The sequence below is a fragment of the Cydia fagiglandana genome, chromosome 24 (genome assembly GCF_963556715.1).
Source record: "Cydia fagiglandana chromosome 24, ilCydFagi1.1, whole genome shotgun sequence".
Classification (NCBI taxonomy): Eukaryota; Metazoa; Arthropoda; class Insecta; order Lepidoptera; family Tortricidae; genus Cydia; species Cydia fagiglandana.
The window spans coordinates 7110119-7123310 of record NC_085955.1 but is presented as its reverse complement, the minus strand read 5'-3'; the positions used below and the strand labels follow the sequence as shown (position 1 = coordinate 7123310).

Below are 13192 nucleotides of genomic sequence, written 5' to 3'. Positions count from 1 at the left end.
CGGTGTTTAGTACTCGCCAGCGCAGCGCTCCGCTTACACGCGTCCGCTGTTCTCTCTTTGCGCAGTTCGTGCGATTTACTAATTTGTAACTACACATATATTTTACTTTTTTAAATATGGCCGATACCGCAGTTGCTGCCGACGCTCCCGCCCCGGCGACGCCCGCGAAGAAGCCTAAGGCGTCCGCCTCCGCAGGCGCTAAGAAGCCTAAGGCGAAGCCCACCCACCCTAAGACGTCCGAGATGGTTAACAGCGCCATAAAGGAGTTGAAGGAGAGGAGCGGTTCGTCCCTGCAGGCTATCAAGAAATACATCGCCGCCCAGTACAAGGTCGACGCCGAGAAGCTGGCACCTTTCATCAGAAAATATCTGAAGAGCGCAGTCGAATCCGGCGCACTCATACAGACCAAAGGCAAGGGCGCGTCCGGCTCGTTCAAACTGGAGTCGAAGACATCATCCGCCGGCAAGAAGCCCGCCGCGGCCAAGAAATCTAGCGCTAAATCTTCAGCCGCCGCTAAGAAGCCCGCCGCAGCTAAGCCCGCTAAGGCGAAGAAGGCCGCCGCGTCCCCGGCCAAGCCTAAGGCCGCCACGAAGGACAAGAAGGCCGCCGCAGCCAAAAAGAAGCCCGCAGCGAAGAAACCTTCCACCCCCGCCAAAGGCAAGAGCGCCGCCGCGCCTAAGGCCAAGAAGACCGCGAAGCCGCCGACCAAGAAGCCTAAAGCTCCCAAGCCAAAGAAGGCCGCGGCCGCTCCCAAAGCGAAGCCCGCCGCTAAGAAGGCTGCCTCGAAGAAGTAAGAAGACTGCGCCATATTGTCGTCGTCGTCGTCCTTACATCGGTCGCGGTAGTGGTCGTGATGGTAGAGGAGATGTCGATTGTCGTTGCTATAAATATTATACGACGACGTGTCGCCTCTTTTCGACTCACGTCATACGCCTGTGCGCGTTATACGCACATCAAAAAGCCCTTTTCAGGGCTAACAAATGTATTCAAAGGTTCATATCGCCTCTGTTTCATTGCAATGAGCACATACACGAGTCGATCGATCGATTGATTGATCTATTAGATCAAAGTTATGAACATACATACCACCACCACAATAGATGTTCGGGATCGGAGTAAAAAGTCGAATCTCAAGGCACTGATAGATTAAATTAGGATATTATGTTAGGTTTGGTGTCATGTTTTACATTTCGACTTGACAATTGGAACGTGAATAAACATGATAACATAGATAATGATGATCTTAGATTTCAAAAAAAAAAAAAAAAAAATAGATAGTTCATATCTACATACATACGTACGGCCTATAGATAGATATAGGCCAAATTATAAATTAGGTAGAGTTATATGAACTTACTTACAGAATATTTTGTTAATTGTGTTATTTATTCAGTTATACTTTGAGATGTATTTATTTATTTATATTGAATTTCTTTTATTTTATCTCTATCTCGCGCGCTCGCTAATTCGCGCTCTCGCACGCGGGACGTTGATTGGTCGATCGGGCTCGTGTTATGTCGGCTCGTTATATCCCCACTATTAGCGCACTCCTTGTGGCTATATAATAAACGGTTATCAAAAAATCCGACAGACACTCAAAAGCACTCGTGCTGTCGTTTTGTGAGTAAACTAAAATTAAATAATCTTTAAACATGTCTGGACGCGGTAAAGGTGGCAAGGTTAAGGGAAAGGCAAAGTCCCGTTCTAACCGTGCCGGACTCCAGTTCCCCGTCGGCCGTATCCACAGGCTTCTACGCAAGGGCAACTACGCCGAGCGCGTCGGTGCCGGTGCCCCGGTGTACCTAGCCGCCGTCATGGAATACCTGGCCGCTGAGGTTCTCGAGTTGGCAGGCAACGCCGCTCGCGACAACAAGAAGACCAGGATCATCCCTAGGCATCTCCAGCTGGCGATCCGCAACGACGAGGAGTTAAACAAGCTCCTCTCCGGTGTGACCATCGCCCAGGGTGGTGTGCTGCCTAACATTCAGGCCGTACTCCTGCCCAAGAAGACCGAGAAGAAGGCTTAAGTGTCCTCACTTCTCATCAGGCTACATCTCTAGCGGTAACACACGGCGACTGGTGAATGTGTGCATTTGTCTCGCGCGTACATTTATCGCACGCACGGGGCCTCTGTTACATTCCCGCCCGAGTGACCGTTACAAAAGGCCCTTTTCAGGGCCACAATATAATTCTGTGTAAACGTTATAAGTTTCATGGCATAACGCATACTTATATGATGTCATTAGATCGATCAATAATAAAAATATGATACTACACATTTATGAATGAATTATATAATTACGGTTAAGAGTATTAGGTACTGTACTGAACTATAATATGATTATCGTTCAGAGTCTGCAAAACACATCACATAATTAATTAATATTATAAAATTAATCGTCGTTCGGAGGATTAATTAAAACTTAAAAAAGTGGATTAAAACACACTAATTATTTGTTGTTGGTGGATGGCTCGGATCAAAGATATTACTTGCTCAGCTACAACAGTGTGTCTCTGTAACAACAATTATAAATCAATAAATAAATAAGCTACATAAATAATTAATTAATATACCTAATTGTTGGCCGCCCACAGTTATATATAAAAATGGATGACGGATGGTTATGGTTATGGTTCAAATATATTTTGGTTAACTCATTATTATTACACAGCACATCGGGCGGGTAATGTTTGTTTGTTTATTTATTATTAATAATATAATGATGAATATTTAAGTACATAATATCAACACGCCCTCGCACTCCCCACCATGCCTACGGACGATGCTAATGATGCACGAACGCTATTGGTCGAGATACCGCGGGCTCGACGCTCGATCTTTAATCCCCTATTTCCCGTTCGCTACGCTAGCAAAGATCGGGCGACCGTAAAAAAATATCATATTTCCAGTTCGACTCTCGTACTGTAAGCATCTAACTATATCGCAATGCCACCCAAGACTAGCGGTAAGGCCGCCAAGAAATCCGGCAAGGCCCAGAAGAACATCTCCAAGTCGGACTCCAAGAAAAAGAAGAAGCATAAGCGCAAGGAGAGCTACGCCATCTACATCTACAAGGTGCTCAAGCAGGTCCACCCCGACACCGGTATCTCCAGCAAGGCCATGTCGATCATGAACTCGTTCGTGAACGACATCTTCGAGCGCATCGCCGCCGAGGCCTCCCGCCTCGCTCACTACAACAAGAGGTCCACTATCACCAGCAGGGAGGTGCAGACCTCCGTGAGGCTCTTGCTGCCCGGTGAGCTCGCCAAGCACGCCGTCAGTGAAGGCACCAAGGCCGTCACCAAGTACACCAGCTCCAAGTAAGCGTACGTCGTTCCTCGTATGCGGTCTGTCTTCTCAATACACTTTTAGTGTAATGGGTTTAGGTAGTTCGTATTGCGACGACACGACACGCTTTGAGAGTGTGGTTTGTGCATCAACCAAAAAGGCCCTTTTCAGGGCCACAAATACGTTCTGAATATAATATAAGATGTTTCTAACCGTGCATACGGTGTCAATCGGTCGATAAGTATCGATGATCAAAAATATTATTTACTTACACTATGGTGATGATGGTGGTTAAGTAAGGCCATGTAATCACGTACGCCTACATATTTAAAAAATTAAACAAATAGATACATATATATATGTAACGTGAGGCAATAGGGAATTGAACAGAGTTAGGTTATTTTCCGCGGAGTTAGGTTAGGTAGGCTGATCTAACATAACCTAACTCTAATAGTTTAAGTTAGGTTCCGCGGAGTTAGGTTAGGTAGGCTAACCTAACTCCTGGGTTAGGTTAAGTTAAGTTAGGTTCCGCGGAGTTAGGTTAGATAGGCTAATCTAACTCCTAGGTTAGGTTAGGTTCCGCGGAGTTAGGTTAGGTAGGCTAACCTAACTCTGTCAAATATTGTTATTTAGTACCAGACCTAACCTAACTCCTAGGTTAGGTTGTACTTAGGCTAACTTAACTCGGTCAAATATTGTTATTTACAACCTAACCTAACTAAAAAAAAAAAAAAAAAAAACGCAATAAAATTAGTATGAGTGAAAAAAAAAAATCTATATATACATATGTTTTAATATTTCAATAATTTATTGTAATCAGAAATCGTATTGGTGAGAAATGAAGAGGGGAGAGGGGGACGCGTATGTGAATTTTATAGACCTCTCGCTCACACGCACACTAACTCCGTCCCTTTCCGACGAGCACATAAAAAGCAGGCGCTCTGAGTCGCGAAGTTTAGGTTTAGAGTCGTGTCCGCCATATTGGATTGTGCCCCCGAGGGGATTGCGCCCCGCGCATGCGCCCGTTGTCGCGCATGCGCTTGCCAGGCTGGTGTCCTGTAGTGATCAGTGTTTTGCGTAAAATTACGAAATAATTATTATATGTGACGGAACTCAAAGAGATAGTGACTCTAAGTGTAACTCGATAGTGACGATATTTTTATTATAAGTGTAAATATAGTGTATTGTAAAAATGGATGTGCTACTGGAAAGTAGGATAAGGGCCAAATTGGCCTCCCAAGGTTTGGATTGGGACGAAATATGGACGGAGGTCCAAATGGAGGTAAGCAATAGTGCAAGCAGTAGTAACTCTCAGGCCGGGACAGGGACAGCTGTCTCAACAAAATGCGGGATTGTGTTCACCGAACCCCCCAGCTCTCCGGCCTATGTGCCGACATATCAGGTTAACCTGCCCATTTCTAATGCGTTCAATACGCTCCCAGAAGAGGAAATTAGCTCCGAAATGGAGATTGAAGTTAGGTCGAGTAGTTCGGTGGAATCGTCGTCCTCGTCCGAGAGGGACGTGTTAGGTAAGGACTGTGAAGCTGCCCGTGAGCTTAAGGCCCGGCGCAAGAACAGGAAAAATAAGATCAAGTCAAATGGCACTGTCTCCCCCTTGACGGAAGTAAGCCAGGTAACCAAGTCTATAAATGACAATAACAAAAAGTTGAATATTAGAGATAGGTCCCCGACTGATACGAGGAGGTCATCGCCCTCCCCCTCTCATGTCGCGGCCCCCTCTCCCCCCCCCATGGATACTCAACCATTGCCTCTAGGGCAGGCAGGGCCATTGACCCAACAAGAGGTGGTAGTCAGTCAGGGAGGCGTTTCTCCTCCCTCCCCCCCCAGCCCGGTAACGCCGAGCCAACAGGTGATCCCAGCCATTGTAAACAATAAGGACATTTTAAACGATGAAATGGAGGTGGAGACAGCCAAGAAAGAAAAGCGGCCCCCAATTATAGTAATTAAACATAAAGGTAGATGGAACTATTTATCAAAGGAAGCGAATAGAATCAAACTAAACTTTGTTAAAGCTGTTATGGCTAAGAAAGGACTAATACTGTTCACTCAAAATAAGGCTCAATATAGAGCCTGGGAGAAACTTTTAGGAAAGGGTTATTACACATATGCCCTAGATGACGAGAAGAATATAAGAGTCGTCATCAAAGGGCTCGATATCGAGCTAGATATAGACTTTATTAAAGAAGACCTAATTGAGCAGGGATATCCAATAATAAGTGTGCATAGAATGCACAGAAATAGAGATAAGTCGGCCTTAAATTGTGTTCTGGCAGTGTGTGAGCGCACCCCCAAAGGGCTCGATATCTTTAATATTAAGGCGGTATGTGGGCTGAGTGGGGTTATCGCTGAGGCCCCGAGGAAGACTGGATATGCCACCCAGTGCTATAATTGCCAGGGATGGGGACATTCATCCAAGTATTGTAAACTAGACCCGCGCTGTGTCGCCTGTGCGGGCGAACATGAATCAAGGGCGTGCCCTAATAAGGACGAAAACGGGAAAATAACGGTACCCGTCAAATGTGCTAATTGCAACCAAGATCACACGGGCAACTATAGAGGATGCTCAGAGTGCCCCAGACCCAAGCGCAGGGTAATTTGGGGAAATACCCAAAATGGGGAAACGCCCAATAATGCACAAAATGCCGCATTATCAAATGTAAAGGAGTTCCCTCCAATGAGGAAGCCCAGAAAGTCTTGGGTAAATACCCAATTCACCCAGGCAAACCCAAATCCTGGGGCAGAAATGGAGGCGGTGATTAACCCGCCCAATCAGGCCCCTGGGGTGAGTGAGTCCCCCTCGCAGGCCAATAAACTAGCAGACATGGCAGACTTAAGTCTGCTAATTGATCTAGCATCTAAAGTTGACATCACACAGGTACGACAAGTCGCGGCTGAGCTCAGAAGTGCTTCTGAGCCCTCTCAACGACTTAGTGTCATGCTCCTACACGAGGGGCTGTTCAGGCAACTCAAAAGCTTTATAAACCCATAATGGATAGCATCTCTTCTCGAAACTTTCCCATTTCAAATGCTAGAACAGCCCCGCGCTCCCTATCTTTAGGAATATTCAATGCCAACAGTATGAAAGATAGACGTGACGAAATCAGCAGTCTACTTAAAGATCAAAATTTAGATATTCTATTAATACAGGAAACCTTCTTAAAACCAGCCCACAGGGACCCCAAAGTGGCGAATTACAATATTATCAGAAATGACCGCACATACGGTAGAGGTGGAGGGACTTTAATTTATTTTAAAAAGTCTCTACACTGCTCTCCTGTTCAAGTACCCGACCTTATAAATCTGGAAGTCTCAGCTTGCCGGCTAGCTATGACTGGCCACCAAGCCATAACACTAGTGTCAACATACCTCCCCCCCACCAAGTCTGTTCTACAATCTGACCTGGAAAGTGTCCTTGGGTTGAGTGAATCAGTCATTGTGGCTGGTGATCTGAACGCAAAACACGTTCTGTGGAACTGCGGAGTAACGAATGATAATGGTAGGGAGTTATACAAAATAACATCCAAAGCAAAGGATAATAGCGTCCTTAAAGTAGATATTATAGCCCCATTAGAGCCCACCCACTTTCCGCCTGTTGTTAGCTACTCTCCTGATATCTTAGATATATTCCTTCTTAAAAATATAGCCCTTAGATTTCGCTCAATAGAAGTTGTCCATGTTATGTCCTCAGATCACAGACCGGTCATTCTTAAACTGGGTCCCACCCCGTCGGACACCCCTGATACCAAACTAGTCACGGACTGGGATGGCGTCAGCAAAGAGCTTGCGAGGGAGGACTCAGACCTGATTGGGAACCTCCCGACTAAAATTGCGTCCAAAGAAGACACTGATAATGCAATTTCCTATCTGACCACAGGATTAACAGAGTTAATGACCCGTCACAGTAAGCAGGTAACAGATGAAGCGGATTACAACAGGTGGAAGCTGCCGCTCCATCTACAAGAAATGAAGAAAATGAAAAACGCTGCTATAAGGGCTTATGATATATGCCCCTCACCACAACACAAGGCCGTAGTAAATAAGCTCACAAAAGATTTCAAGAAAGGTGTAAAAGACTTTAGGAATGAAAGATGGAATAATCTCCTCAAAGATATAACCCCGCACCACACGGCGTACTGGCAACTAATTAGATCCTTCAAAATGGACGCAGTGACCCAAATGCCCCCATTGATCATACCGAACGCCCCCCCCAATCACCCACCAGCCTTCTCCGACGCTGAAAAAGCCGAATGTCTGGCGTCCAGCCTAGAGGCCCAATGCTCCTTGAGCAATGAGCCTCATGACCCAGACCACACGGCAGAGGTGGAGGAGGAGGTGAGGGTTAAGTTAGCGCTTCATCCAAGTAGCCCCTTGTTAAGGGTTACCTCATTTACTGAAGTTGGGTTTTTCATTAGTAAGTTAAAGATCAGAAAGGCTCCAGGGGCTGACGGGCTGCCAAATCGGCTGCTACGTGCCTTCCCTGAGAAGCTGATCCACTTCCTGGCTGATATATTCAACGCGGCATTGGCAAATTCCCACTTCCCTGATCAGTGGAAAGTAGCTCACGTAATAGGTATACACAAATCAGGGAAGCAAAGGATCCACCCGACCAGCTACAGACCAATAAGCCTTCTGAGCTCCTTAGGTAAACTATATGAGAAGATTATACAGCAAAGAATAGCGGACTTTATTAATGAAAAAGACCTAATCATTAAGGAGCAATTTGGATTCAGGACGGGGCACTCCTGCACTCACCAGGTCCATCGTATGGTTGAACATATCACTTACTGGCTTACGGGATGGAAAAAGTCGATCCCCACTGGTGCTGTCTTTCTCGATGTTGCGAAAGCCTTCGATAAGGTATGGCACAGTGGGTTGATCCTTAAACTATTCAGGTACAAATTCCCGGACCGCCTAGTACTTCTGATAAATGACTTTCTAACAAACCGAGGTTTTAGGTATAGAGCGGAAGGGACTTTGTCTCCCCTCCACCCCATTCGTGCTGGAGTCCCACAGGGTTCTGTGTTGTCTCCGGTCCTTTTTACTATCTTCGTAAATGACCTGCCAAGGATTCCCGAAGTTAATTATGCGCTTTTCGCTGATGATACGGCGATTTTCGCCACATCGATTATTCCAGACAAGTTGGCCTCCCTCCTCCGACGAGCCACAAACTCCCTTGGGGATTGGTGCCGTAGGTGGAGGATAGAGGTTAACCCTGAGAAGAGTGCGGCCATGCTCTTCAGTAGGAGAGCTCAATACAGTGAGCAACTCCAAAGGCATGGCCACATTACTCTCTTTGGCCAAAACATTCCATGGGTCGACTCCACCAAGTACTTGGGAGTGACATTAGATCGTAGGCTCAATTTCGGTGAGCATATTAGAAGGGTCAGAAATAAGGCCAAATTTTATTTATCAAGATTAACATATCTAGTGGGGGCCCGGAGCAAGCTTTCACTGAGAAATAAGCTCACCATCTACAAAACCTGCATCAGACCAGTGTTCTCGTACGCCAGTGTGGCCTTTGCTCACGCCTCACAGGCAAAGATCAGAACACTACAGACGATGCAAAACAAGTTTCTCAGGAGCGCAGCAGGAGCCCCCTATTATATCAGGAATATTAGACTACATACTGATTTAGATATGCCGTCCTTGTCGAAATACTTCCAGGATATCTCCAGGAGGTATTTCGACAAGGCGGTACACAGTACCAACCCGCTCATAGTAAAGGCTGCTGACTACGAGCCCGCCCCGCATGTCAAGAAAGATAAACGCAGGCCTAGACACGTTCTTTTAGACGAGGACGACATTTTCACCTTAACTAGTACTATGGAAAAAGAATGTGATGTTGAGTTTGGGCCAACATCTGCAGCTTGTATTGACTCTGAAACTGAAGAGGGCAGGGTTTACCTGCCAAGTTTTACTGAAGAGTTATCAAACTCCACACCTGTCTCTGTCCAGACCACTCCTGCTTCGCAATCTCCTGTGCCATTAGGTACAGGCCTAGATGTGGTAGGAATGTAACTAGAAGCCAAGCTTCCCACAAGACTGGACCTCCATCCATAATTGGGCATTTACCCAATTCTATTTAAATATTTGATAAATATACTGTGTACTTTAGGAGAGAGTTATGATACTGTAAATATATTTTCTTTGTGTAAAGTAGCTAGAGGCGTGGCACGAGGCGGGGCCTCCACCGTGGATAGTAGGTAGGGGGCGTGGCCAGTGCCTTGCGCTCGCAAAGTGTAGCAAAGTGTAGATAGACTGTTATGACCACGTTAAGTAACTAAATTCATTGCTTAAATAATAATAAGATAACAAGGTATGAATTACTACCGCAAAAAATGTGTTAGCTTCAGAAAACTTCAATAATTATTGAAGATTATTGAATTAATTATGTAAATATGTGCTTTGTTTTGTAAATACGCTTGTAAAATTCTACAAATATAACTTAATTGATTATTTGTTTGTAAATATACTTTGAATTGTTAGTAAATTCTATAAATATAGTTTTAAGCTAATTTATGTACAGATTAGAGTTAGAATACAGACTAGACTACATTGTATAAACAGTTAGCTCTCAGGTTGATGCTAACTGTAAAAAATTGTTCCTCTTTGGGTATTGAGAAATAGGGCCGGACTAGTCCGGCCGACTCTAAATTCTATGTTAAAAAAAAAAAAAAAAAAAAAAAAAAAAAAAAAAATCGCGAAGTTTATTCCCTCTCGTGACTCGTTAACGTAACGTAGTAACGCGTGTCGTAGTAAATTTTTTTCGCAATGGCCCGTACAAAGCAGACCGCTCGTAAATCCACCGGTGGTAAAGCGCCCCGTAAACAGCTCGCCACCAAGGCGGCCCGCAAGAGCGCGCCGGCCACCGGGGGCGTCAAGAAGCCCCATCGTTACAGGCCCGGCACGGTCGCCCTCCGTGAGATCCGTCGCTACCAGAAGAGCACTGAGCTTCTGATCCGCAAGCTGCCCTTCCAGCGTCTGGTGCGTGAGATCGCTCAGGACTTCAAGACCGACCTGCGCTTCCAGAGCTCTGCCGTTATGGCTCTCCAGGAGGCCAGCGAGGCTTACCTCGTCGGTCTCTTCGAGGACACCAACCTGTGCGCCATCCACGCCAAGCGTGTGACCATCATGCCCAAGGACATCCAGCTGGCTCGCAGGATCCGCGGTGAACGTGCTTAAAACCACCCACCACCAAGCTAAAATCGGCACGGAGCTACATCACCGAACGCGCAGTCTGCGCGAACGCATTCGGTTACATTATATCTATTATTTTGTACCACGCGTTTTGCGCCTGGACATGCGAACGTGACGCTTCTGTCTTATATCAAAAGGCCCTTTTCAGGGCCACACATGATTCGAAAATTCACAATTGTTTCTTTGAACAAACACTTACGCGTAGATAAATCAATCGATCGATCACTATTATTAATCAAATTAGTAAATATAATATGTTCAATTCATACATAAGATTAACCGCGATACACCATTAAATACCCTATAGGTACTTACAGTCAAATAATAAGGTTATTAACGACGAACCTAATCATTTTTCCTACTAGAATTTAGTAGTGCAGTATGTAGTATAGAATGGAAAGAAGGAAAGTGAATTAAACTCGTGATATTAATTACGCGCCAAGTAAAATTTAAAATTTAAGTTAATACGAAATAATAATTTAGATACTTAGATAGAAAATTCAAATTTTATATAGGTACCGACGTATATATCGACAAAATTATTACCACTGAATGAATGCTTACAAAAATATTAGAGATTTATATAGTATGACATGTAAGTAGTACATATTTATATCCCCAAAGTTATGAATTTTCTTTTTTAATAACCGTATCATATGAAATTATTTATCAATATTATATTATATTTCACGAATAAAAAGTAAATCAAATAATAATGCTCCGATATCTCTCTAACCCCGTCCCCCGTCTCCCCGCAATAGGGTAAAGCGTATAAATAACGCACAGATCGCGCCTCGCCTGTATTCCACTCGTGTCGACGCGCGCCGCAAGTCGTGTGTCGTGTTCCGTGTATTCCGTTCGAGAAGTATAATCTCAACTAAAAGTCGCAATGACCGGTCGCGGTAAGGGAGGTAAAGGTCTGGGGAAAGGAGGAGCCAAGCGCCACAGGAAGGTGCTCCGTGATAACATCCAGGGTATCACCAAGCCCGCCATCCGTCGTCTCGCCCGCAGAGGTGGCGTCAAGCGTATCTCCGGTCTGATCTACGAGGAGACCCGCGGTGTTCTGAAGGTGTTCCTCGAGAACGTGATCCGTGACGCGGTCACCTACACCGAGCACGCCAAGAGGAAGACCGTCACCGCCATGGACGTCGTCTACGCTCTGAAGCGTCAGGGCCGCACCCTCTACGGTTTCGGTGGTTAAGCGCTCCGCTTGCACTTGGTCCGCCGCGCGCGACATCGTGTAATATGTACTGACGCATGTATTACCGTATCGCGCGCGCGCGCGACCGAGCGGGCGCGCGCGCCGCGTCCTCAGACGCAAATACAAAAAGGCCCTTTTCAGGGCCGCAAATAATTCTAACTATATGCACCGCAAATACAAAGTTTCAGCAGCGACACATACGGACAGACAATCGATCTATCTATCTAATAATATGTATAATAACTTACTTACCCCGCACCGCAAGTCCAATTTTCTAACTTGTAACAGCAGCCCCAGCCACCTCGTTCGCCGCTTCGGTGGTTTGACGCCAGCCAGCCCGGATCTCTAAAACAATTAAGTATATGTACTTAATTTTTGTTGAATATGTGGTTATTTTTACAAGCAAATGTGTGCTAATAATATTGATACTAGAGCAAGCTAAATATATCTTTAAATCTTTAGATTCCGATCTAGCACATCATTGTGTAAGTCACAATTATTAATGTGCACCAAGCATACTTAATTATTAGTAAGTAAGTAGACCTTGCCCGCCCACTATACCTATGTACTCGTATATAAAATAGGCATAAGTAAGTATATATATAGAGATTCGATTGAACGTCTCCACAGCTAGAGCTTTACACGCGTGTCTATTTACCACACCTCCCAGTAGGTACATACAGCATGCATAAATTCTGATATCTCTCCATCTCTTCAAGAATCATCCATCCATCCATCCATCCATCCATCCATCAATCGGTCCATCCATCCGACGTCATCATCATCATCATCATCATCATCATCTTCTTCCTTTTATTTTTCCCGACTTCCCGACTAGCATCGCCCTAACCAAAACATAAATAATTAATAAATATAAGTATGTACCTACATAGTTAATAGTTATTACTCACGTTTTCAAAATGCAAACATGTATTTCTCACTCACAGACACGCACTCGCTAACTTCTTCTTAGTTAGTATTACTAATAACACCATAATTATATATATTTTTTAAAACAATCACATGCAACACCGCACACACCACATTTTACATCACTCTCACCTGACACCTGTGAGGCTGTGACCTACTACTACTACTACTACTACTACTACTGATAACGACGACCAGGATGAACTGCCCAATTAGGTAAAGGATTCGCAAATATTGCACAAAACAGACAGGGACACCCAACATCCCCTCACCCACTCACCTCGAATTTTACCTCACCAAAAACATTAATATTATAGGTAACTAATAGCAGCAGCATTATAGTAACTCAGCTCAGCAGCCTAAGACTTTTCGCGTGTTCCTATGATGAATATAATTAAGTACATATAAAATATATATCAACCTAAACAGATTCTTATGTCCAACAACAACACACACAGTATTGCAATACTGTACAAAAATAATTTATATCGTTTGTTTTAATATTAGGCGCATTCAGACAGATAAATAATATAATACGTTACTAAAACAAAAAC

The 13192-nt window shown here is 44.6% G+C and overlaps 4 protein-coding genes across 4 annotated transcripts; all 4 read left to right on the top strand.

Moving 5' to 3' along the window:
* The first annotated feature begins 116 nt into the window (after positions 1-116).
* On the top strand, positions 117-794 carry LOC134676506 (histone H1C-like). The gene has a single exon (XM_063534892.1). The coding sequence runs from the start codon at positions 117-119 to the stop codon at positions 792-794; it is 678 nt and encodes a 225-aa protein (XP_063390962.1).
* An 858-nt stretch (positions 795-1652) lies between these two features.
* LOC134676099 (histone H2A) lies at positions 1653-2027 on the top strand. The gene has a single exon (XM_063534380.1). The coding sequence runs from the start codon at positions 1653-1655 to the stop codon at positions 2025-2027; it is 375 nt and encodes a 124-aa protein (XP_063390450.1).
* A 920-nt stretch (positions 2028-2947) lies between these two features.
* On the top strand, positions 2948-3325 carry LOC134676098 (histone H2B). Its single transcript, XM_063534379.1, has one exon. The coding sequence runs from the start codon at positions 2948-2950 to the stop codon at positions 3323-3325; it is 378 nt and encodes a 125-aa protein (XP_063390449.1).
* A 6756-nt stretch (positions 3326-10081) lies between these two features.
* LOC134676102 (histone H3) lies at positions 10082-10492 on the top strand. The gene has a single exon (XM_063534383.1). The coding sequence runs from the start codon at positions 10082-10084 to the stop codon at positions 10490-10492; it is 411 nt and encodes a 136-aa protein (XP_063390453.1).
* The last annotated feature ends 2700 nt before the right edge of the window (positions 10493-13192 follow it).

Bases quoted from the DNA above. Each gene is read 5' to 3' on its own strand.
- LOC134676099 (XM_063534380.1), top strand. From the start codon at position 1,653: ATGTCTGGACGCGGTAAAGGTGGCAAGGTTAAGGGAAAGGCAAAGTCC.
- LOC134676102 (XM_063534383.1), top strand. From the start codon at position 10,082: ATGGCCCGTACAAAGCAGACCGCTCGTAAATCCACCGGTGGTAAAGCG.
- LOC134676506 (XM_063534892.1), top strand. From the start codon at position 117: ATGGCCGATACCGCAGTTGCTGCCGACGCTCCCGCCCCGGCGACGCCC.
- LOC134676098 (XM_063534379.1), top strand. From the start codon at position 2,948: ATGCCACCCAAGACTAGCGGTAAGGCCGCCAAGAAATCCGGCAAGGCC.